General features: G+C 40.4%; 1 protein-coding gene across 2 annotated transcripts in view; it reads right to left on the reverse strand.

Annotated features, from left to right (window-relative positions):
- Positions 1–9,925: 9,925 nt before the first annotated feature.
- EDA2R (ectodysplasin A2 receptor) overlaps positions 9,926–22,515 on the reverse strand; it is a 107,997-nt gene continuing 95,407 nt past the window's right edge. The window contains exons 6-7 of one of the 2 annotated variants that reach the window (XM_055438004.2): positions 22,094–22,499; positions 9,926–20,816 (exon numbers count right to left, since the gene is read on the reverse strand). In XM_055438004.2, the coding sequence (XP_055293979.1) occupies positions 22,117–22,499 (383 nt within the window). In that variant the 3' untranslated portion in view covers positions 9,926–20,816; positions 22,094–22,116. Of the gene's footprint in view, positions 22,500–22,515 lie in introns of both variants that reach the window. The other variant, XM_055438003.2, reaches the window with a different exon arrangement.

Raw genomic sequence — 22,515 nt, forward strand, 5'->3', positions numbered from 1 at the left:
CTATATTTCTGTCTTTATGCCAGTACCATACTGTCTTGATGACTGTGGCTTTGTAGTAGAGCCTGAAGTCCGGCTGGTTAATTCCCCCAGTTCCATTTTTCTTCCTCAAGATTGCTTTGGGTATTCGAGGTTTTTTGTATTTCCATACAAATTGTGAGATTATTTGTTTTAGTTCTGTGAAAAATATCGTTGGTAGCTTGATAGGGATTGCATTGAATGTATAAATTACTTTGGGTAGTATACTCATTTTCACAATATTTATTCTTCCAATCCACGAACACGGTATATTTCTCCATCTATTAGTGTCCTCTTTGATTACTTTCACTAGTGTTTTATAGTTTTCTATGTACAAGTCTTTTGTTTCCTTAGGTAGATATATTCCTAAGTATTTAATTCTTTTCGTTGCGACAGTGAATGAATAGTTTCCTTAATTTCTCTTTCTATTTTCTCATTATTAGTGTATAGGAATGCAAGTGATTTCTGTGTGTTGATGTTATATCCTGCAACTTTACTATATTCATTGATTAGCTCTAGTAGTTTTCTGGTAGCGTCTTTAGGGTTTTCTGTGTAGAGGATCATGTCATCAGCGAACAGTGAAAGTTTTACTTCTTCTTTTCCAATTTGTATTCCTTTTATGTCTTTTTCTGCTTTGATTTCTGTAGCCAAAACTTCAAGAACTATGTTGAATAGTAGTCGTGAGAGTGGGAACCCTTGTCTTGTTCCTGACTTTAGGGGAAATGCTTTCAGTTTTTCACTGTTGAGGATAATGTTTCCTGTGGGTTTGTCATATATAGCTTTTATTATGTTAAGATATGTCCCTTCTATTCCCACTTTCTGGAGGGTTTTTATCATAAATGGATGTTGAATTTTGTCGAAGGCTTTCTCTGCATCTATTGAGATAATCATATGATTTTTATTTTTCAGTTTGTTAATGTGGTGTATTACCATGATTGATTTGCGGATATTGAAGAATCCTTGCATTCCTGGGATAAAGCCCACTTGGTCATAATGTATGATCTTTTTAATGTGTTGTTGGATTCTGATTGCTAGAATTTTGTTAAGGATTTTTGCATCTATGTTCATCAGTGATATTGGCCTGTAGTTTTCTTTTTTTGTGGGGTCTTTACCAGGTTTTGGTATTAGTGTGATGGTGCCCTCATAGAATGAGTTTGGAAGTTTTCCTTCCTTAGCAATTTTCTGAAAGAGTTTGAGTAGAATAGGTGTTAGCTCTTCTCTACATTTTTGGTAGAATTCAGCTGTGAAGCCATCTGGACCTGGGCTTTTGTTTGCTGGAAGATTTCCGATTACAGTCTCTATTTCCGTGCTTGTGATGGGTCTGTTCAGATTTTCTATTTCTTCCTGGTTCAGTTTTGGAAAGTTGTACTTTTCTAGAAATTTGTCCATTTCTTCCAGGTTATTCATTTTATCGCCATATAATTGCTGATAGTATTCTCTAATAATCCTTTGCATTTCTGTGTTGCCAGTTGTGATCTCTCCATTTTCATTTCTAATTTTATTGATTTGGTTCTTCTCCCTTTGTTTCTTGATGAGTCTGGCTAGTCGTTTGTCAATTTTATTTACCTTCTCAAAGAATCAGCTTTTGGCTTTGTTGATTTTTTCTATGGTCTCTTTTGTTTCTTTTGCATTTATCTCTGCCCTAATTTTTACGATTTCTTTCCTTCTACTAACCCTGGGGTTCTGCATTTCTTCCTTTTCTAGTTTATTTAGATGTAACGTTAGGTTATTTAGTTGAATTTTTTCTTGTTTCTTGAGATGTGCCTGTATTGCTATGAACGTCCCCCTTAGCACTGCTTTTACAGTGTCCCAGAGGTTTTGGGTTGTTGTGTTTTCATTTTCATTCATTTCTATGCATACTTTGATTTCTCTTTTGATTTCTTCTATGATTTGTTCATTATCTAGGAGTGTGTTGTTCAGCCTCCATATATTGGAATTTTTTATGGTTTTTCTCCTGTAATTGAGATCTAATCTTACTGCATTGTGGTCAGAAAAGATGCTTGGAATGATTTCAATTTTTTTTGAATTTACCAAGGCTAGATTTATGGCCCAGGATGTGATCTGTCCTGAAAAATATTCCATGTTCGCTTGAGAAAAAGGTGAAATTCATTGTTTTGGGGTGAAATGTCCTATAGAGATCTATTAGGTCTACTGGTCTATTCTATCATTTAAAGTTTGTGTTTCCTTTTTAATTTTCTGTTTAGTTGATCTATCCATAGATGTAAGTGGTGTATTAAAATCTCCCACTATTATTGCATTGTTGTTAATTTCCCCTTACATACTTGTTAGTCATTGTTTTACATATTGCGGTGCTCCTATGTTGGGTGCATAAATATTTATAATTGTTATATCTTCTTCTTGGATTGATCCTTTGATCATTATGTAGTGTCCTTCTTTGTCTCTTTTCACAGCCTTTGTTTTAAAGTCTATTTTATCTGATATGAGTATTGCTACCCCTGCTTTCTTTTGGTCTCCATTTGCATGGAATTTTTTTTCTAGCCCTTCACTTTCAGTCTGTATGTGTCCCTCGTTTTGAGGTGTTTCTTTTGTAGACAACATATATGGGGTTCTTGTTTTTGTATCCATTCAGCCAGCCTTTGTCTTTTGGTTGGGGCATTCAACCCATTTACGTTTAAGGTAATTATTGATAAGTAGGATCCCGTTGCCATTTTCTTTATTGCTTTGGGTTCGAGTTTATACACCCTTTCTGTGTTTCCTGTCTAGAGAAGATCCTTTAGCATTTGTTGAAGAGCTGGTTTTGTGATGCTGAATTCTCTCAGCTTTTGCTTGTCTGTAAAGCCTTTGATTTCTCCTTTATATTTGAATGAGATCCTTGCTGGGTACAGAAATCTAGGCTGTAGGTTATTTTCTTTCATCACTTTAAGTATGTCTTGCCATTCCCTCCTGGCCTGAAGAGTTTCTGTTGAAAGATCAGCTGTTATCCTATGGGAATCCCCTTGTGTGTTACTTGCTTCTTTTCCATTGCTGCTTTTAATATTTGTTCTTTGTGTTTGATCTTTGTTAATTTGATTATTACGTGTCTTGGAGTATTTCCCCTTGGGTTTATCCTGTTGGGGACTCTCTGGGTTTCTTGGACTTAGGTGATTATTTCTTTCCCCATTTTAGGGAAGTTTTCAAATGTTATCTCCTCAAGTATTCTCTCATGGTCTTTCTTTTTGTCTTCTTCTTCTGGGACTCCTATGATTCGAATGTTGGAGCGTTTAACATTGTCCCAGAGGTCTCTAATATTGTCCTCCTTTCTTTTAATTCTTTTTTCCTCGTTGTTTCATTTATTTCTACAGTTCTATCTTCTAGCTCGCTTATCCTGTCTTCTGCCTCTGTTATTCTACTGTGTGTTCCCGCCAGAGTGTTTCTGATCTCATCTATTGCATTATTCATTGTATATTGACTCTTTTTTATTTCCTCTAAGTCCTTATTAAACCTTTCTTCCATCTTCTCAATCCTTCTCTCCAGGTGATTTATCTGTAACTCCATTTTGCTTTCAAGATTTTGAATCATTTTCACCATCTAAATTCTATATTCTTTATCAGGTAGACTCCCTATATCTTCCTCTTTTATTTGTGTTTGTGGGCATTTATCTTTTTCCTTTACTTGCTGGGTATTTCTCTGCCTCTTCATCTTGCTTATATTGCTTTCCTTGGCATGGCCTTTCCCTCTTCTGGCCATTTGTGAATTTCTCTTTATTATGTAGTTTCCTCGCTGTATTGGGGTTGGGCGGGTGACTTTTCAAGGTTCCCTGGTTAGGGAGGCTTGTGTTGGTGTCTGGTGGGTGGAGCTGTATTTCTTCTCTCTGGAGTGCAATGTAGTGTCCAGTAATGAGTTATGAGTTGTCAGTGGGTTTGGAGTGACTTTGGGCAGCCTGTATATTGAAACTCAGGGCTATTTTCCTGTGTTGCTGGAGAATTTGCGTGGTATGTCTTGCTCTGGAACTTGTTGACCCTTGGGTGGTGCTTGGTTTTAGTGTAGGCATGGAGGTGTTTGATGAGCTCCTATCGATTAATGTTCCCTGATGTCAGGAGTTCTCTGGTGTTCTCAGGATTCAGGCTTAAGCCTCTTGCCTCTGGTTTTTGGTCTTATTCTTGGAGTAGTCTCTAGACTTCTCTATCTGTGATTTCCAAGGTGGTTCCCTCTGTTTTAGCTTCTGTTTGCTGGTCTCTTCAGTGTCTAATTTCCGCCCTGATACTAGGGGGTGGGTGGACACTTTTTAAGGCTCAGTTGTCCAGTCTTGTTCTGGGAAGGGAGGAACGCTGCAGACAAATATCTCTGATGTCTGTGGGGAGTCCTCGCAGCGTCTCGGCCACACTGGGTTTGCCCCCGCTCACAGCGCGTGTGTTGTCCCAGTCTACACTGCACAGGCTCTAGGTTGCTCTACCAGGAAATGTCCGAGGCTGGCGCTGGGTTGTATGCACTTCCCAGGTCTGAGAGTCTCAAGTTCAATTTCTCGGGTACTCCACAAATGCGCAGACTTGGCTGGATCTGCGTTTTGTGCCTTCCCTGGTCCGAGCAGCTCAGGTGAGCAGGTTTTTGGCGAGCTCGGTCGCTGAGACTTATCGCCTCCACAGTCTCTGCCACTTGGTTTTCTGGGTGTACAACTGGCGCACCTTCTCAGGTGGATATCGACCAGCCCGAGCCCAAGAAGTCTTGATTAGCAACAAGCCTGCCTGCAGTTTGTATCGGATGTCTTTCTGGGACTGCGGTTGCCCCCTCCGGCTCTGGCTGACCTCCCTGCCTGTCTCGGCGGGGGATGGGGGATGGGCCGACTGCAGCCGGCTCACTCTGCTCAGCCCTTTGTTCTGTGAGTGGGGCTGGTGGAGTCTTAGGTTAGAGCTTTCCGCCTTTTCATGGGGAAGCTATCCCAGTCTGCTTTGCTATCTCCAGTTAATTCTCTCAGATTGTTCTTGCGGCATTCAAGCCCAGTCCTCTCTCTAAGCAGTTCAGCCAGCTCCTCCCTGCCCAGCCCCCGCTTGCTAATGGCCTATGCAGGCGTCTGTGCTGCTTCTCCGCTGGGAGATACCATTTGGCAGGTAATCTGTGGGTTTTAATTATTTCTTTCTTTTCCTCCCGGTTATGTGGCCCTCTGCGGCGAGTTGACTCACAGGAAAAGACTCTGATGCTGGGAAAGGTTGGGGGAGGGAGGAGAAGGGGACGACAGAGAATGAGATGGCTGGATGGCATCACCGACTCTGTGGACATGAGTTTGAGTGAGCTCCGGGAGTTGGTGATGGACAGGGAGGTCTGGCGTGCTGTGATTCATGGGGTCGCGGAGAGTCGGACACGACTGAGCGACTGAACTGAACTGAACTGAGGTTCCAAGGCTCGCCACAGACTAGCCTGTGAGAGTGTTTCCTGGTGTTTGGAAACTTCTCTCTTTTTAAAGGCTCCCTTCCTGGGACGGAGCTCCGTCCTTACCTCTTTTGTCTCTCTTTTTATCTTTTATGGTTTTTCCTACCTCCTTTCGAAGACAATGGGCTGCTTTTCTGGGTGCCTGATGTCCTCTGCCAGCATTCAGTAATTGTTTTGTGGACTTTACTCCTCGTTCAAATGTTCTTTTGATGAATTTGTGGGTGAGAGAGTGGTTTCGCCGTCCTATTCCTCCGCCATCTTGTTCCTTCTATCCTGTTTTGTTTTTTTAATACTGTATTGTTGAGAGTATAACCTCTACTCTAGATTTTTAATCTTTGCTTTTTGGTATTTGTTATCAATTTTGTACCCTTAAGAACCCAATCTTCAGTATCCATTTTTACTTGGGAGTGTGATTACTGGCTTGATTGCTCTCTCCCCCTTTTGACTCTCCTTTTTCTCCACCAGGTCACCTCTATCTCCTCCCTCCCCCTTCTCTTTTCTACCCAACTCTGTGAATCTCTTTGTGTGTTCCAGGCTGTGGAGAACACATAGGGAACTGATTACTGGCTGGATCTGTTGCTCTCCTTTTGATTCCCACTTTTCTCCTCCTGGTCACCTCTTGTCTCCTCCCTCCCTCTTCTCTTCTCTGTGTAACTCCATGAACATCTCTGAGGGGTCCAGACTGTGGAAAGCACATAGGGAACTGATTATTGGCTAGCTTCTCTCTCCCCTTTTGATTTCCCCTCATCTCCTCCGGGTCACATCTATCCCCCTCTTCCCTCTTTTCTTCTCCATGTAACTCTGTGAACCTCTCTGTGTGTCCCTGACTGTGGAGAAACTTTTCATCATTAACCGAATTGTATTATCATTGGTGCTGTACAGATGGAGAAGTCTTGATGCTACTGTAAGAATAAGACTGAAATCCAGAGGCAGGAGGCTTCAGTTCAAAATCTGTGAACACCAGAGAAGTCCAGAATCCAGGGATTATTAATGAACAAGATCTCATCCAAAAGCCTCCATACCTACAATGAATTCAAGCAACACCCAAGGACCAACAAGTTCCAGAGCAAGACATACCATGCAAATTCTCCAGCAACACAGGAGCTTCCTGAGCTTCAATATACAGGCTGCCCAAAGTCACGCCAAGCCCACTGACATCTCAAAACTCACTACTGGGCACTTCACTGCACTACAGAGAGAAGAAATCCAGCTCCACCCACCAGAACACTGACACAAGCTTCCCCAACCGGGAAACCTTGATAAGCCACCCGTCCAACTCCATCCACAGCGGGGAACCTCCACAATAAAGAGGAAGCACAAATTGCCAGAATATGGAAAGGCCACCCAGAACACAGCAATCTAAACAAGATGAAAAGGCAGAGAAATACTCAGCAGGTAGAGGAACAGGATAAATGCCCACTAAACCAAACCAAAGAGGAAGAGATAGAGAATCTACCTGAAAAAAAATCAGAATACTGATAGTGAAAATGATCCAGAATCTTGAAAACAAAATGGAGTTACAGATAAATAGCCTGGAGACAAGGATTGAGAAGATGCAAGCAATGTTTAACAAGGAACTAGAAGAAATAAAAAAGAGTCAATCAATAATGAATAATGAGATAAAAAACACTCTGGAGGGAACCAAGAGTAGAATGATGGAGGCAGAAGATAGGATAAGTGAGGTAGAAGATAGAATGATAGAAATAAGTGAAGCAGAGAAGAAAAAAGAAAAAAAGAATTAAAAGAAATGAGGACAACTTCAGAGACCTCTGGGACAATGTTAAACTCCCAAACGTTCGAATTATAGGAGATCCAGAAGAAGAAGACAAAAAGAAAGACCATGAGAAAATACTTGAGGAGATAATAATTGAAAACTTCCCTAAAATTGGGAAGGAAATAATCACCCAAGTCCAAGAAACCCATAGAGTCCCAAACAGGATAAACCCAAGGTGAAACACCCCAAGACACATATTAATCAAATTAAAAAATATCAAACACAAAGAACAAATATTAAAAGCAGCAAGGGAAAAACAACAAATAACACACAAGGGGATTCCCATAAGGATAACAGCTGATCTTTCTATAACAATAGATCTTTCAATAGAAAGATGGTGTGAGTGATCACACCATCATGATTATCTTGGTCGTGAAGATCTTTTTTGTACAGTTCTTCTGTGTATTCTTGCCCCCTTTTCTTAATATCTTCTGCTTCTGTTAGGTCTATACAATTTCTGTCCTTTATCGAGCTCATCTTTGCATGAAATGTTCCCTTGGTATCTCTAATTTTCTTGAAGAGATCTCTAGTCTTTCCTATTCTGTTGTTTTCCTCTATTTCTTTGCATTGATCGCTGAGGAAGGCTTTCTTATCTCTCTTTGCTATTCTTTGGAACTCTGCATTCAGATGCTTTTATCTTTCCTTTTCTCCGTTGGTTTTTGCTTCTCTTCTTTTCACAGCTATTTGTAAGCCCTCCCAGACAGCCATCTTGCTTTTTTGCATTTCTTTTCCATGGGGATGATCTTGGTCCCTGTCTCCTGTACAATGTCACGAACCTCTGTCCAGAGTTCATCAGACACTCTATCTATCAGATCTAGTCCCTTAAATCTATTTCTCACTTCCACTGTATAATCATAAGGGATTTGATTTAGGTCATATCTGAATGGTCTAGTGGTTTTCCCTACTTTCTTCAATTTAAGTCTGAATTTGCAATAAGGAGTTCATAATCTGAGCCACAGTCAGCTCCTGGTCTTGTTTTTGCTAACTGTATAGAGCTTCTCCATCTTTGACTGCAAACAATATAAACAATCTGATTTCGGTGTTGACCATCTGGTGATGTCCATGTGTAGAGTTTTCTCTTGTGTTGTTGGAAGAGGGTGTTTGCTATGACCAGTGTGTTCTCTTGGCAAAACTCTATTAGCCTTTGCCCTGCTTCATTTCGTGCTCCAAGGCCAAATTTGCCTGTTACTCCAGGTCTGCCTTTCTACTTTTGCATTCCCTATAATGAAAAGGATATCTTTTTTGGGTGTTAGTTCTAAAATGTCTTGTAGGTCTTCATTGAACTGTTCAACTTCTGCTTCTTTAGCATTATTGGTCGGTGCATATGAGCAATATTGCATAGGCACCTGGAATGTTAGGTCCATGAATCAAGGCAAATTGAAAGTGGTCAAACAGGAGATGGAAGAGTGAACGTCAACATTCTAGGGATCAGTGAACTAAAAGGGACTGGATTGGGTGAATTTAACTCAGATGACCATTATATCTTCTAAGGGCAGGAATCCCTTAGAAGAAATGGAGTAGTCATCGTAGTCAACAAAATAGTCCAAATGCAGTACTTGGATCCTCTACATAGAGAACCCTAAAGACATCACCAGAAAATGACTAGAGCTAATCAATATATATAGTAAAGTTGCAGGATATGAAGTTAACACACAGAAATCCATTGCATTCCTATACACTAACAATGAGAAAACAGAAAGAGAAATTAGTGAAACAATTCCATTCACCATCACAACGAAAATAATAAAATACTTAGGAATATATCTACCTAAGGAAACCAAAGACCTCTATATAAGAAAGCATAAAACACTGATGAAAGAAATCAAACAGGACACAAATAGATGGAGAAATATACCATGTTCATGGATTGGAAGAAACAATTTAGTGAAAATGAGTATACTACCCAAAGCAATCTATAGGTTCAATGCAATCTCTATCAAGCTACCAATGGCATTTTTCACAGAACTAGAACAAATAATTTTACAACTTGTATGGAAATACACAAAACCTCCAATAGCATAAGCAATCTAGAGAAAGAAGAATGGAACTGGAGGAATCAACCTGCCTGACTTCAGGCTATACTACAAAGCTACAGTCATCAAGACAGTATGGTATTGACACAAAGACAGAAATATAGATCAATAGAACAAAATAGAAAGCCCAGAGATCAATCCATGCGCCTATGGACACCTTATCTTTGACAAAGGAGGTAAGAATATACAATGGAGAAAAGACAATCTCTTTAACAATTGGTACTAGGAAAACTGGTCAACCACTCATAAAAGAATGAATCTAGAACACTTTCTCGGAGAAGACAATGGCAAGCCACTCCAGTACTCTTGCCTGGAAAATTCCATGGATGGAGGAGCCTGGTGGGATGCAGTCCATGGGGTCGCTAGGGGTCTGACATGACTTCACTTTCACTTTTCACTTTCATACATTGGAGAAGGAAATGGCAACCCACTCCAGTGTTCTTGCCTGGAAAAACCCAGGGATGGAGAGCCTGGTGGGCTGCCGTCTATGGGGTCACATAGAGTCGAATACGACTGAAGTGACTTAGCAGCAGCAGCAGCAGAACACTTTCTAACACTATACACAAAAATAAACTCAAAATGGATTAAGGTTTTAAACATAAGACCAGAAACTATAAAACTCCTAGAGGAAAACATAGGCAAAACACTCTCTGACATAAATCACAGCAGGATCCTCTATGAGTCACCTCCCAGAATATTGGAAATAAAAGCAAAAATAAACAAATAGGACCTAATTAAACTTAAAAGCTTTTGCACAACAAAGGAAGCTATAGGCAAGATGAAAAGACAGCCTTCAGAATGGGAGAAAATAATACCAAACGAAGCAGCTGACAAAGAATTAATCTCAAAAATATACAAGCATCTCCTGAAGCTTAATTCCAGAAAAATAAACGACCCAATAAAAAAATGGGCCAAAGAACTAAACAGACATTTCTCCAAAGAAGACATACAGATGGCTAACAAACATGAAAAGATGCTCAACATCACTCATAATCAGAGAATTGCAAATCAAAACCACAATGAGGTACCATTTCATGCAGTCAGAATGGCTGCTATCTAAAATCTACAAATAATAAATGCTGGAGAGGATGTGGAGAAAAGGGAGCCCTCTTACACTGTTGGTGGGAACCCAAACTAGTATAACCACTATGGAGAACAGTGTGGAGATTCCTCAAAAAGCTGGAAATAGAGCTGCCATACGACACAGCAATCACACTGCTGGGCATACACACCGAGGAAACCAGAACTGAAAGAGACACATGTACTCCAATGTTCATCGCAGCACTGTTTATAATAGCCAGGACATGGAAGCAACCTAGATGTCCATCAGCAGACGAATGCATAAGAAAGCCTTGGTACATGTACACAATGGAATATTACTCAGCCATTAAAAGAATACATTTGAATCAGTTCTAATGAGGTGGATGAAACTGGAGCGTAATATACAGAGTGAAGTAAGCCATAAAGAAAAACATAATATAGTATACAAACGCATATATATGGAATTTAGAAAGATGGTACCAATGATCCTACATGCGAGACAGCAAAAGAGACACAGAGGTATAGAACAGTCTTTTGGACTCTGTGGGAGAGTACAAAGGTGGGATGATTTGGGAGAATGGCATTGAAACATGTATACTATCATATGTGTAATGGATTGCCAGTTCAGGTTTGATGCATGGGTCAGGGTGCTCGGGGCTGGTGCACTGGGATGACCAAGAGGGATGGGATGGGGAGGGAGGTGGGAGGGGGTTTCAGGATGGGGAACACATGTACATCCATGGCTGATTCATGGCAATGTATGGTAAAACCACTACAATATTTCAAAATAATTAGCCTCCAATTAAGATGAATAAATTTATTAAAAAAAGAAGTAAAAGAAAGCAATTAGAGTGTACACTGCTAGCTCAGGGGAAGATCAAAACTCAAAATTTGAAGTATGGTTTCTATTGACTGTTTATCACTTTCACACCACCATAAACTCAAAAGTTGTAAGTTGAACAACTTACTTATCATAAATTGGGGACTGTCCCTTTCCTCATCCCCAGCCTCAGTCAACTTTAATCTAACTTCTGTCTCTATTAGCTTGCCTATATGGACATTTTATACAAATGGAATCATACAATATGCAGTCTCTTTTGTCTGGCTTTTTCACTTAGCTTGCTTTGAGGTTCATTTATGACATATTATGTGTTAGTTCAATCCTCTTTATTACTGAACATTACATTATATATATACTTGACAATTTGTTTATCCATTCATCAGTTGATAGACATTTAAGTTGTTTCTACTATTTGGATACTATAAATAATGTTTCTATGAATATTTGTGTAAAAGTTTTTTGTGCACATATATTTTTAATTATCTTGAGGTACATACATAGTGGAATTATTGGATCATATAGTAATTCTAACTTTAAATTTTAGAGGAATTTTTAGGCTGTTTTCAAAAGTTGGTGCACCATTTTGCAATCCCACTGACAATGTATGGACTTTCCTATTCTCCATATCTTTGCCAACGTGTGTTGTTAGCATATTAAATGTGGGAGAAACTTAGATTACTCTAGGTCTTGAATAAGATTATAGTAAAACACAGATTTGAAAGTTAAATAGTATCTCTTTAGGTGGTTCTTTAAATTCAATGAGATTGTAAACAGACTCTAAAATGGCCAGGTAGTACTTCCAAGAGATAATAATCTAGATAGTCTAAAGATAATATGCTTCTATGCTTTAAAAAATGCTATGATCAAAATGAAAAAACAAATAGACTCAGACATTTTTCAGACCTCACAAGACATGGAACCCTGTTTTAAGAAGTGTTAGTTTAGCACACAAAAAATTTTAGTAGATCTGTAGCCTATGAAAAAGACATGCCATAAGCAATTCAGAAATATTGATGGAAAACTTGGATTATAACCCAGATTTCTTGGGTGTCAACTCAGTGAATCTCACTACCCTTGGTGCTAGAACCACTGATAAGAATTATGTTTTATTGCTATACTCACTGAGCAAAGACACACCAGCCAAAGAAAGCACCTTAGTTATTTGAAAGTAGAGGAATAAACAAAGTTTTCGGATGCATTTTTTCTTTATTGGCTAATATGAAATATCTCTAGAGCATCAGAAATAAAACATTCTGTCAGTAGCTACCACATATATAAGGCTCAAGTTTCAACAAAATGTCTCCAAATAACCAATTTAGGATAATAAAAGTAATTGAAATTTACCTAAATTCAATTTAAAACACCAGAGACCTTGGTAGTGAGGTTTGCAGGGTTTTACATTCATAAGACATTATCTTCCCAGTGCAGTGGGGATTTGTTTCAGAGAGGGTGATACAGTATTGACACTCTTACTGAGCCTGAGTCTGAGAACTGTGAAGGAGAAAGTTGCTCTCCTAGGCTCCTCTCTGTCAAAATTCAAATCTAGGTATACAGAGAAGAAAATACTGAAGCAAAAAAGTAAACTCATCCCCAGCAAATAACTCCCCTCCCTTACAAACAAGAACAATTTTCTTTTGCTAGTTCAAATATAGACAACTCATTTATTATCTAGTCTTAGGGGCATGTTGAAAATGTTTCTGTCACGTGTCTTTTGTGCTTCCACTAAAAAATATTACCCAAATAGAAAAGATACATGAAAGCAAGGCATTCAAAGATAACTGTACTTTAAGAGCAATGAAATTTTAAAAGCACTCCCCAGGAACAAAAACTTGAGTGTGACATTTGCCATGGCGAAGAAGCAATTATGGAGAAGAAAATGACAACCCTCTCCAGTATCCTTGCCTGGAAAACTTCATGGACTGGACGGAGGAGCCTGGTGTGCTGCAGTCCATGGGGGTCTCAAGGAGTCAGACACGACTGAGTGACTTCACTATAAGCAGTAATTATAAAGAAGAAAAGCATCCTTCACCTCACCTCTACCCAAGATGTCTTAAAAAGCAAAGTAAAACATTTCCTTAGTTCAATTGCTAACTACAAATTTTTTAAATTAACTTATTTAATTGGAGGATAATTACTTTACAATATTGTGATGGTTTTTGCCATACATCAACATGAATCAGCCACAGGCATACATGTGTCCTCCTCATCCTGAACTCCTCTCCTAGAACTAAGGTGTTTCTGGGTATGACTTGGGATGATCACACAATGTTCATACCATAAGGACCTTGCTCCTGATTGGCATAACCATGTACTGAGGTAAGCTCGGCAACAAAGGCTGGTGTCTTAATTGCTACAGAAAAGGCCATTGCTAAGAAGTTATTCTGGGTTGTGTATTCTAGCCAGAAAGTTTCTTGTCTTGGATGGAGCTTACAATGAGCTTTGTAGTGATTGTGTTTAAGGATATACCATTGGGCAATTTTGCTACTTGGCTTCTGGTTTTTTTTCTGCAATGTTGCTCTCAATGTCACTATGGTAACTGTACCATGTTAAAGCAATTGTTAAAGTGAAATTGTTAGGAGTAAACAGTGGAGAAAGCCCTGGTCTGGGGATCAAGAGACTTAGGTTAGACTGACCTCTTGTCTGACAAGCGACATATCTAATATAAACTGCTTTTCTCTTCTTCAAAAGGAATATTGTAAAACCCTATTCAGGGGATTGTGAGGATAGAATGAGACCATAAATATAAAAGAGCTTTGTAAATTATAGTCTAGAGCAGGCACAGTGAAGACAGCTGGCTTTAATATTTTATCATTATATTATTGTTAATATAATTATAACACAATCACTACCTTTCCCATAGATGCAGCAATATTAGACTTGAACCATGGCAATGCAAATGGTGACTTTTGAACACCTAAGATCTCCTCAAGCTGAATCATCTTCAATTTGGATACTGGTTCTTGCCCTGCCAGAAGCTCCAGACATGGCTAATTAGAGTCAGTGAGATAAGAATAAACTGTCCCAGAAAGAAAATAACAGAGAACTTAAAAGTCAAGTCCTAAACCCTTGGCTCACACATATTTGCCAATACCTGTGTTAGGTCAGGCTGCTTGATGCAGGCTTGCAATTCAATTGCTTCTAATCCCCAGTGCAGTACAATGGGAACTTTTAATTTTTTCCTAGGTGCTTTTTAGCACCCTGACTAGTCGGTTGCCCTGGGAACCCTTAATCAGTGTTTGCAGATGAACTGTTCCCTATGATACATTTAATAAAACCTTGAAAGCAGAAGTCCTGTTGTAGAGAGCATTCATTTGCTAGTGCTAGGACCTATTGAAGTGCACATGCTGTTTTATATACTTAATTAACCACCAAGTAATTGTGGGACAAGAATTAGCTGTACAGGACTCAAAAAAAAAAAAAAAAAGAAAATAAAACAGATAATACAGAAGAATACAACCTCCAAGTTACTTATTACATCATGGTCATGAGATATATCAGTTCAGTTCAGTTGCTCAGTCATGTCCTACTCTTTGTGACCCCATGGACTTGCAGCACACCAGGCTTCCCTGTCTATTACAAACTCCCAGAGCTTGCTCAAACTCATGTCCATTGAGTTGGTGATGCCATCCAACCATCTTATCCTCTGTCATCCCCTTCTCCTCTCACCTTCAATCTTTCCCAGGATCAGGGTCTTTTTTAATGAGTCAGTTCTTCGCATCAGGTGGCCAAAGTATTGGAGCTTCAGCTTCAGCATCAGTCCTTCCAATGAATATTCAGGATTGATTTCCTTCATAATTGAATGGTTTGATGTCCTTGCTGCCCAAGGTACTTTCAAGAGTCTTCTCCAATACTGCAGTTCAAAAGGATAAATTCTTTGGTGCTCAGCTTACTTTATGGTCCAACTCTCACATCCATAGCTTTGACTATAAGGACCTTTGATGGCAAAGTAGTATCTCTGCTTTTTAATATGCTGTCTAAGTTGGTCATAGTTTTTATTCCAAGGAGCAAGCATCTCTTAATTTCATGGCTGCAGCACCAATCTGCAGTGATTTTTGGAGCCCAAGAAAATAAAGTCTGTCATTGTTTCCATTGTTTCCCCATCTATTTTCCATGAAGTGATGGAACCGGATGCCATGACCTTCATTTTTTGAATGTTGAGTTTTAAGTCAGCTTTTTCACTCTTTTCTTTCCCTTTCATCAAGAGGCTCTTCAGTTCCTCTTTGCTTTCTGCCATAAAGGTGGTGTCATCTGCATATCTGAGGTTATTGATATTTCTCCCATGAGATATATAGGGAGCAATTAAAGGAAAAGCATAATTCTGAAGGAATCAAACAGGAAGGAATGATGAGAAATCTGAGGTCCACCTGACACGTCAATAGGAAGAGGCAGTAGGTCTTCTTTCCTCTCCCCACTCAGCTATCCCTAAGTATGCTGGAGGTTAACTTTGGAGGTCTGCTAGGAGGTACTTTGGGGAAATCAGGCCCAAGAGGGAAGGTCACTTTGGCTCCTAAATGTTCTGTAAGGTTCCAAGAAGGCAAATTCCCACCCTGCTCCCTGTTGGAGGCAGGGAGTTATAGGACTTCAAATGAGGGTGAGGTCCAGGAAACTCACAGGGAAAATATTTGCCCCGCCCTATGTTGCAACACAGGACCATCACTGTTCAAACATGCATAAGATGGTCCAGCTCACCCAGGGAGTGTGGTGAGTCTAAAGTGACTTGGAAGAAGGGAGGAGAAAACTTGTAGGCCATAGGAGATAGGAGATATGTGGAGAGTAAAGCAAAAAAGAAAAGAAACCCTCTACATCCTGGATGTGGATAAAGCCATGTGCTGTTTTTCAGTGGAAGGCTATGCTGCTGCCTCCACAGCTTAGTTTATGGAGCCAGCTGCTTTTCCTGGTGGTGGAAATGAAATGCTTTACTCACTATCCAAAGTCTCTTCCCTATGGTCTTTAATGATCTTTTAAAGGTTATTTAGGCAATGTCAAATGGATAGAAATAACCAGTGCCCTCCGACACCTCTATCTGTCCTGCCATGGTGGTAGTGGTTTAGTCACTGAGTCATGTCTGACTCTTTGTGACCCCATGGACTGCAGCCCACCAGGCTCCTCTGTCCATGGGATTTCCCAGGCAAGAATACTGGAGTGCATTGCCATTTCCTTCTCCAGGGATCAACCCTGAGTCTCCTGAATTTTAGGTGAATTCTTTATGGATTGAACCACCAGGGAAGCCCTTCTGCCACAGTCAAGAGAAGTTCCTGCTTTATCTGACCTTCCCTGGGCTCTATTCTCAGCCATGGAATCCATACTTTGGTCTGGGGATGGGAATGTGGAGCAGGCTGCCTTTCTCAAATATGAATTGCTTTGAGTAAGTTACTATTCCTGTCTTGAACTCAGGTTCTTCATCTTTAAAACAGGTATAAAGTATGAAAGAACATTTTTTTTTTTACAATATAAAGCACTAAAGCATTATGATTGATAGATTTTTTCAAATATCTGCAATCTATCTGGGAGAGGCTTTTAAAAATGGGATATTTGCCCTCTCCCACCTCTAAATAAAGTTGAAGACTCAAGTCACTACCAAAACTAAGATAAAAGACTCTTAAATTGAACACAGGAGGGTAGGAAGGACAAGTAGGGTGTATGCTCCTACTGGTTTCAACCATTTCTCTCTTACCCCACCAGGGGAAAATGAGGTAAGATAGACAGATGGAGTCTTGCCTGACCTTACAGCTTTTCTCACTTTTCAATCTCTTGAGAGATAGTGCTGATGGAAAGTCTCTTACCTTTCCACTGGCAGAGACTATACATTCAGGCTGGATATAGGGTGGGAGTAGGGGAGCTGATGGGAAGCCAAGAGAATAGGCCTGGTATTGTGGGCAAGTATATTACCTTAATACATTCAGGCATAACGGCCTTATTTGGCCCCCCACCCATTTTCCTTCCCCAAAGAGTTGTTTTCTGGAACAGATATGCCAGAAAACCTGCTATTCCAAACACTTCTAGAAAATGAAAATTTCAAGATACTGGAGAGGTCTCTAGATTTAATAATTATGCTATACATCACTGAGTAACTTAAGGTCAGTCACCTTTCTCTCTGAGCCTCATTTTCATCATTTGCAAACTGGGGATGGTAATCCTGGCCTTCAGCTCAGTTCAGTTGCTCAGTCGTGTCCGACTCTTTGTGACCCTATGAACCACAGCACGCCAGGCCTCCCGGTCCATCACCATCTCCCAGAGATTACCCAAACTCATGTCCATTGAGTCGGTGATGCCATCCAACCATCTCACCCTCCGTCATCCCCTTCTTCTCCTGTCCTCAATCTTTCCCAGAATCAGGGTCTTTTAAAATGAGTCAACTCTTCGCATGAGGTGGCCAAAGTATTGCAGATTCAGTTTCAGCATCAGTCCTTCCAATGAATATTCAGTATTGATTTCCTATAGTATTGATTGGTTTGATCTCCTTGCTGTCCAGGGGATTCTCAAGAGTCATTTCCAATACCACAGTGCAGAAGCATCAAATCTTTGGAGCTCAGCTTTCTTTATGGTCCAACTCTCACATCCATACATGACTATGGAAAAACCATAGCTTTGACTAGATGGACCTTTGTTGGCAAAGTAATGTCTCTATTTTTTACTATGCTGTCTAATTGGTCATAGCTTTTCTTCCAAGGTGCAAACATCTTTTAATGTCATAGCTACAGTCATCATCTGCAGGGATTTTGGAGCCCTAAAAAATAAAATCTGTCACTGTTTCCATTGTTTCCCCATCTATTTGCATTGAAGTGCAAATGATCTTCATTTTTTGAATGTTGAGTTTTAAGCTAGCTTTTTCACTCTCCTTTTGTTTTCATCAAGAGGCTCTTCAGTTTCTCTTTGCTTTCTGCCATAAGGATGGTGTTAAAGTGCTGCACTCAATATGCCAGTAAATTTGGAAAACCCAGCAGTGGACACAGGACTGGAAAATGTCAGTTTTCAATCCAATCCCAAAAAAGGGCAGTGCCAAAGAATGTTCAAACTACTGCACAATTGCACTCATTTCACATCCTAACAAAGTCATGCTCAAAATTCTTTATGCTGGGCTTCAGCAATACGTGAACCGTGAACTTCCAGATGTTCAAGCTGGTTTTAGAAAAGGCAGAAGAACCAGAGATCACATTGCCAACATTTGTTAGACCACATTGCCAACATTTGTTGGATCACAGAAAAAGCAAGAGATTTCCAGAAAAACATCTACTTATGCTTCATTGACTACTCCAAAGCCTTTGTCTGTGTGAATCACAGGAAACTGTGGGAAATTCTTAAAGAGATGGGAATACCAGACCACATTACCTGCCTCCTAAGAAATTTGCATGCAGGTCAAGAAGCAACAGTTAGAACTGGGCATGGAACAATGGACTGGTTCCAAATTGGGAAAGGAGTACGTCAAAGCTGTATATTGTCACTCTACTTATTTAACTTATATGCAGAGTACATCATGAGAAATGCCAGTCTGGATGAAGCACAAACTGGAATCAAGATTGCTGGGCAAAATATCAATAACCTCAGATATGCAGATGACACCACCCTTATGGGAGTTGTTCCATATAAGTTTCTAACTGTTGCTTCTTAACTAGCATATAGGTTTCTCAGAGACAGGTAAGATCTCTCTAAGAGCTTTCCACAGTTTGTTATAATCCACACAGTCAGAGGCTTTAGTGTAGTAGATGAAACAGAGGCAGATGTTTTTCTGGAATTACCTTGCTTTCTCTATGATCCAGTGAATGTTGGCAATTTGGTCTCTTGTTCCTCTGCCTTTTCTAAACCCAGCTTGGACATCTGGAAATTCTTAGTTAATGTAATACTGAAGCCTAGCACGCAGGATTTTGAGCATAACCTTACTAGCATGGGAGATGAGTGCAACTGTCTGCTGGTTTTAACATTCTTTTGTACTGCCCTTCTTGGGAATTTGGGTGCGGAATGACCTTTTCCAGTCCTGTGGCCACCGCTGGGTTTTCTAAATTTGTTGACATATTGAGTGCAGCACTTTGATAGCATCATCTTTTAGGAATTTAAATAGCTCTGCTGGAATTCCATTACCTCCGCTAGCTTTACTGACAGCAGTGCTTACTAGGGCCCACTTAACTTCATACTCCATACTTCATACTGGCTCTGGGTGAGTGACCACAACATCGTGGTTATCCGGGTCGCTAAGATATATTTTGTATAGCTCTTTTCTGGGTATACTGGACTATATAGGCTGCTATTAACACCAAGCAAATAAAATAGTTGCTCTATTCATCTGGGCAATTTTTATTTCAAAATCTGACCTATGTGAGGGAGTGGATGTCAGCCTAATTAGCCTATTATGGACATAAGAGAGACTTAAAAACAATACATGGTGCCTACACCTGAGCCTCGATGTTCCAATCTACCCTGTGGCATCAGTCATGAAAGGAGAAGTTCTACTTTATTCTAAGAAGCGTGTGAAACTGGACATGAAGGCTTAGCAATTGATTGGTTTTTCTCTAAACTAAGAAAGCACCAATGTTTTCTGAGAGGCCCTAGGGTAGGCTTTAACAAAAACCTAAGATCTTAAGTGTCTTCCCGAGAGCTCAGGGACTTCACAGTCACCCTAAAGACCAATGCTCTGAGCTCTGAGTTTGGCCCTGGGGATGTATAGACTCAGCCTTGGCTTAAGAAGATCAGGCAGCATGAAGGGACAAAAGTGGCAAGAAAAGTAGAGAAATAAGATAAAAGGAACTTTAGGAAGTACCATTTTAAAGGTAAGAAAGAAACTGAGTTGGATCTCCACTAAAGAAGGTAAGAAACCTGTAACTGGAAAGGAAAACTCCAAGGGGCAAAGGGATTAGCTCTGTGATTGTCACAGCGACAGTAGTCTAAGAGATGTGTGTGGAATTGAGGTTTCACGCCTCTCCGAACATGTGTGTAGGGGTGTGTGTGTGTATGTGTGTGTACTGGGGAGGGGAGCAGTGTAGAGTAGCTGAAGAGGAAAAGTTTGATTTTGTCCCTAAAGTACAAGGGAAATGTATCAATAGGATACTGATAAAGGCTCCTCCTTTAGGTTCACCTGACAAAAAGGCAGGCAGTATGACTCTACCCCATTCATTGCCATCTATTCCCCTCCTGTCTATAATCAAGCTGAGCTAGGAACGTGTCTGGTAGTCCCATAACTGGGTAATCTGGCTTTCTAGGCTAGCTAGGAAAGAAAGCAAGAAATGCTGCTGGTCAGTCTTGGGAAAATGATGAAGAATAAATCCTTTGGTAGGATGAGATAGGATGTGCTCTGTCTGTAGAGTACAGGTTGTTGTAGATATCATATCCCATGCCCCTGCTGCTGTTGTGGCTTAAGAACAAGGCAGGAGAGTCCAGAGAGAATGACTGGGCTGCCAGGAGCCCAAGAGACCTAGGGAGGGAGTAGAGCAAGTTAGAAACCAATGGGGTAATCTCATTAGCTGCTTTCTCACTCCATCCCTCAAAAAATGGTTTAGGCCAGTGGTTAGGGTACAATAGCAGAAAAACGTCACCTGTTTGAGGTGATGACTTGACAATTCTGTCTTACTCTACATTGGTAAGACAATTTCACATGAAACTGGATTCAGTTTTAAGTACCCCATACTTTAAATGAAACAAAGTGTTACTTTCCAGACAGGAGAAGCTATCTTTAGACTTCTTCAGGGCTATCTTATGACACAGGAAGCAGATGAGGTCTGTGTGGCCCAAGGAGCAGAGCAGGACCCAGGGTTGGTTACTATAGAGAGAAAGAAAGTTTTTCTTTACATTGAGCTCAAATCCATCAGTCATAGCAACAATACACATTGATGCTTCCTGATATTGTAAGTATGTGAGCAACAATACACATTGAGCTTCCTGATATTGTAAGTATGTGAGCAAGGATGACACCAACACTTTGTGGGGATATTATAAAAGGGACTGAAGCATGGATTGAAGGACTTGGAAGGGAGGTTGGACTATATGACCTTGAAGATATCTAGACTGACCTTAGTAGCAGTCTTGACTTTCACCTACATAATGTTTACATTTTCTTAAATAAGATATAGGGAGGGGTAGTCAATGGGGAACCTGGACACTTTCATAGCTTAGGAGAAATATTGAAATGGGTGGTGAAAGTAGTTGGTTAATTGAAAAACAAGAGTCCACTCTCATGCTTCATACTGTCCCTTGTTACTTCCTTAGGCTTTTGAGAAAGTAACATTGGCCATGGAATAGCCACATTGATTGAATTGGACAAGCTCTGGATTGGAGCTTCAAAACCTGGGCTCTAGCTCAGTTCTGCCACTGAAATGCTCTGTGACTTTGAGTAAATCCTTTCTCCTCTCTGTGTCTCAGGTCTTGCCTCTATAAAATGAGGCTAACAAACCTTCAACTGCTTACCGCAAAGGAATGTTCTGAAGACCAGGTGACTGTAGTGTATATGTAGGGATATATAAATTGTGACTGGGAGCAAGGAAGGGAAAGAAAAACTAACATGGTTTAAATACCTCAAATGAATTAAACACTGTAAAAGGCACTTGCACATGCCATTTCTCACTCACCTCTCACACTATAAGGTGAATAGTTTTTCTTATTTTTTTAAAGATTAAGGACCTGAGACTCAGAGAGGTGAAGGAATTTATACAAGGTTCACAGAGCTATTAGGAAATGGAGGTAGATTTGAAATATAGGACTGCCAGATACTCAGGTTTTTGTGTTTTCCCACTGTACCTTGCTGCTTAAACACATGATGGGAGATAACTGAATATAACAATTAGACAGTGGGGCCCCAAGAAAGCTTGCAAAAGACCAGGATATATAAATTGTTATTATGTCAACCTGGCCATTTCCTTGACAAATATAGGCCCAGATCTGTGATGTATGACTGATTGGCTCAAAATAATTAGCATTACCATTGTTGTCCCTCCATCCACCAGTGTTCCTAGCTTGCTGTTCCTCTACCCCTAGCCCTACTGAACTCCAGGGGATAATTCCTCTAGGGATGGTCCCCAGTTTCTGGCCTTTCTGTCTTACCTTTCCAGTTCACATCAGTAGAGTTAAGGGCTGAGGACTTCAAAGAGCACAGTGAGCTCCGGCCTGTCTCCAGAGCTTTCAGCTTCATTTCCTGCTAAGGTCTCAGCTCCAGTATAGGAAGCAGAACTGGAAAACTTTCGCAGGTCCAGCTCTGTGCATTCAACAGGAGTGTGGACCCAGTGGGAGTGGCTCTCTGAGGCGCAGGAGGCCAAGGTAAAAGATTCTTGTATGGGGAAGCCATGAGTTGAGCTGCCATTGTCATCTAGTATGGAATTAAATGGCTGTGTCTCAAATATGCTTTCACTCAGTGGGGACTCAGGGCTTTCCTTCTGGCCAGGTGGTATGGGGAAGAGAGATTCCTCCTCTGCTGTCTCGCCAGCCTCATACTGAAGCGAACCTCCTGCAACTTGAAACAGAAAGCC

This window comes from Moschus berezovskii, chromosome X (genome assembly GCF_049115385.1).
Source record: "Moschus berezovskii isolate FMDL1 chromosome X, NW_MosBer_1.0, whole genome shotgun sequence".
NCBI classification, from domain to species: domain Eukaryota; kingdom Metazoa; phylum Chordata; class Mammalia; order Artiodactyla; family Moschidae; genus Moschus; species Moschus berezovskii.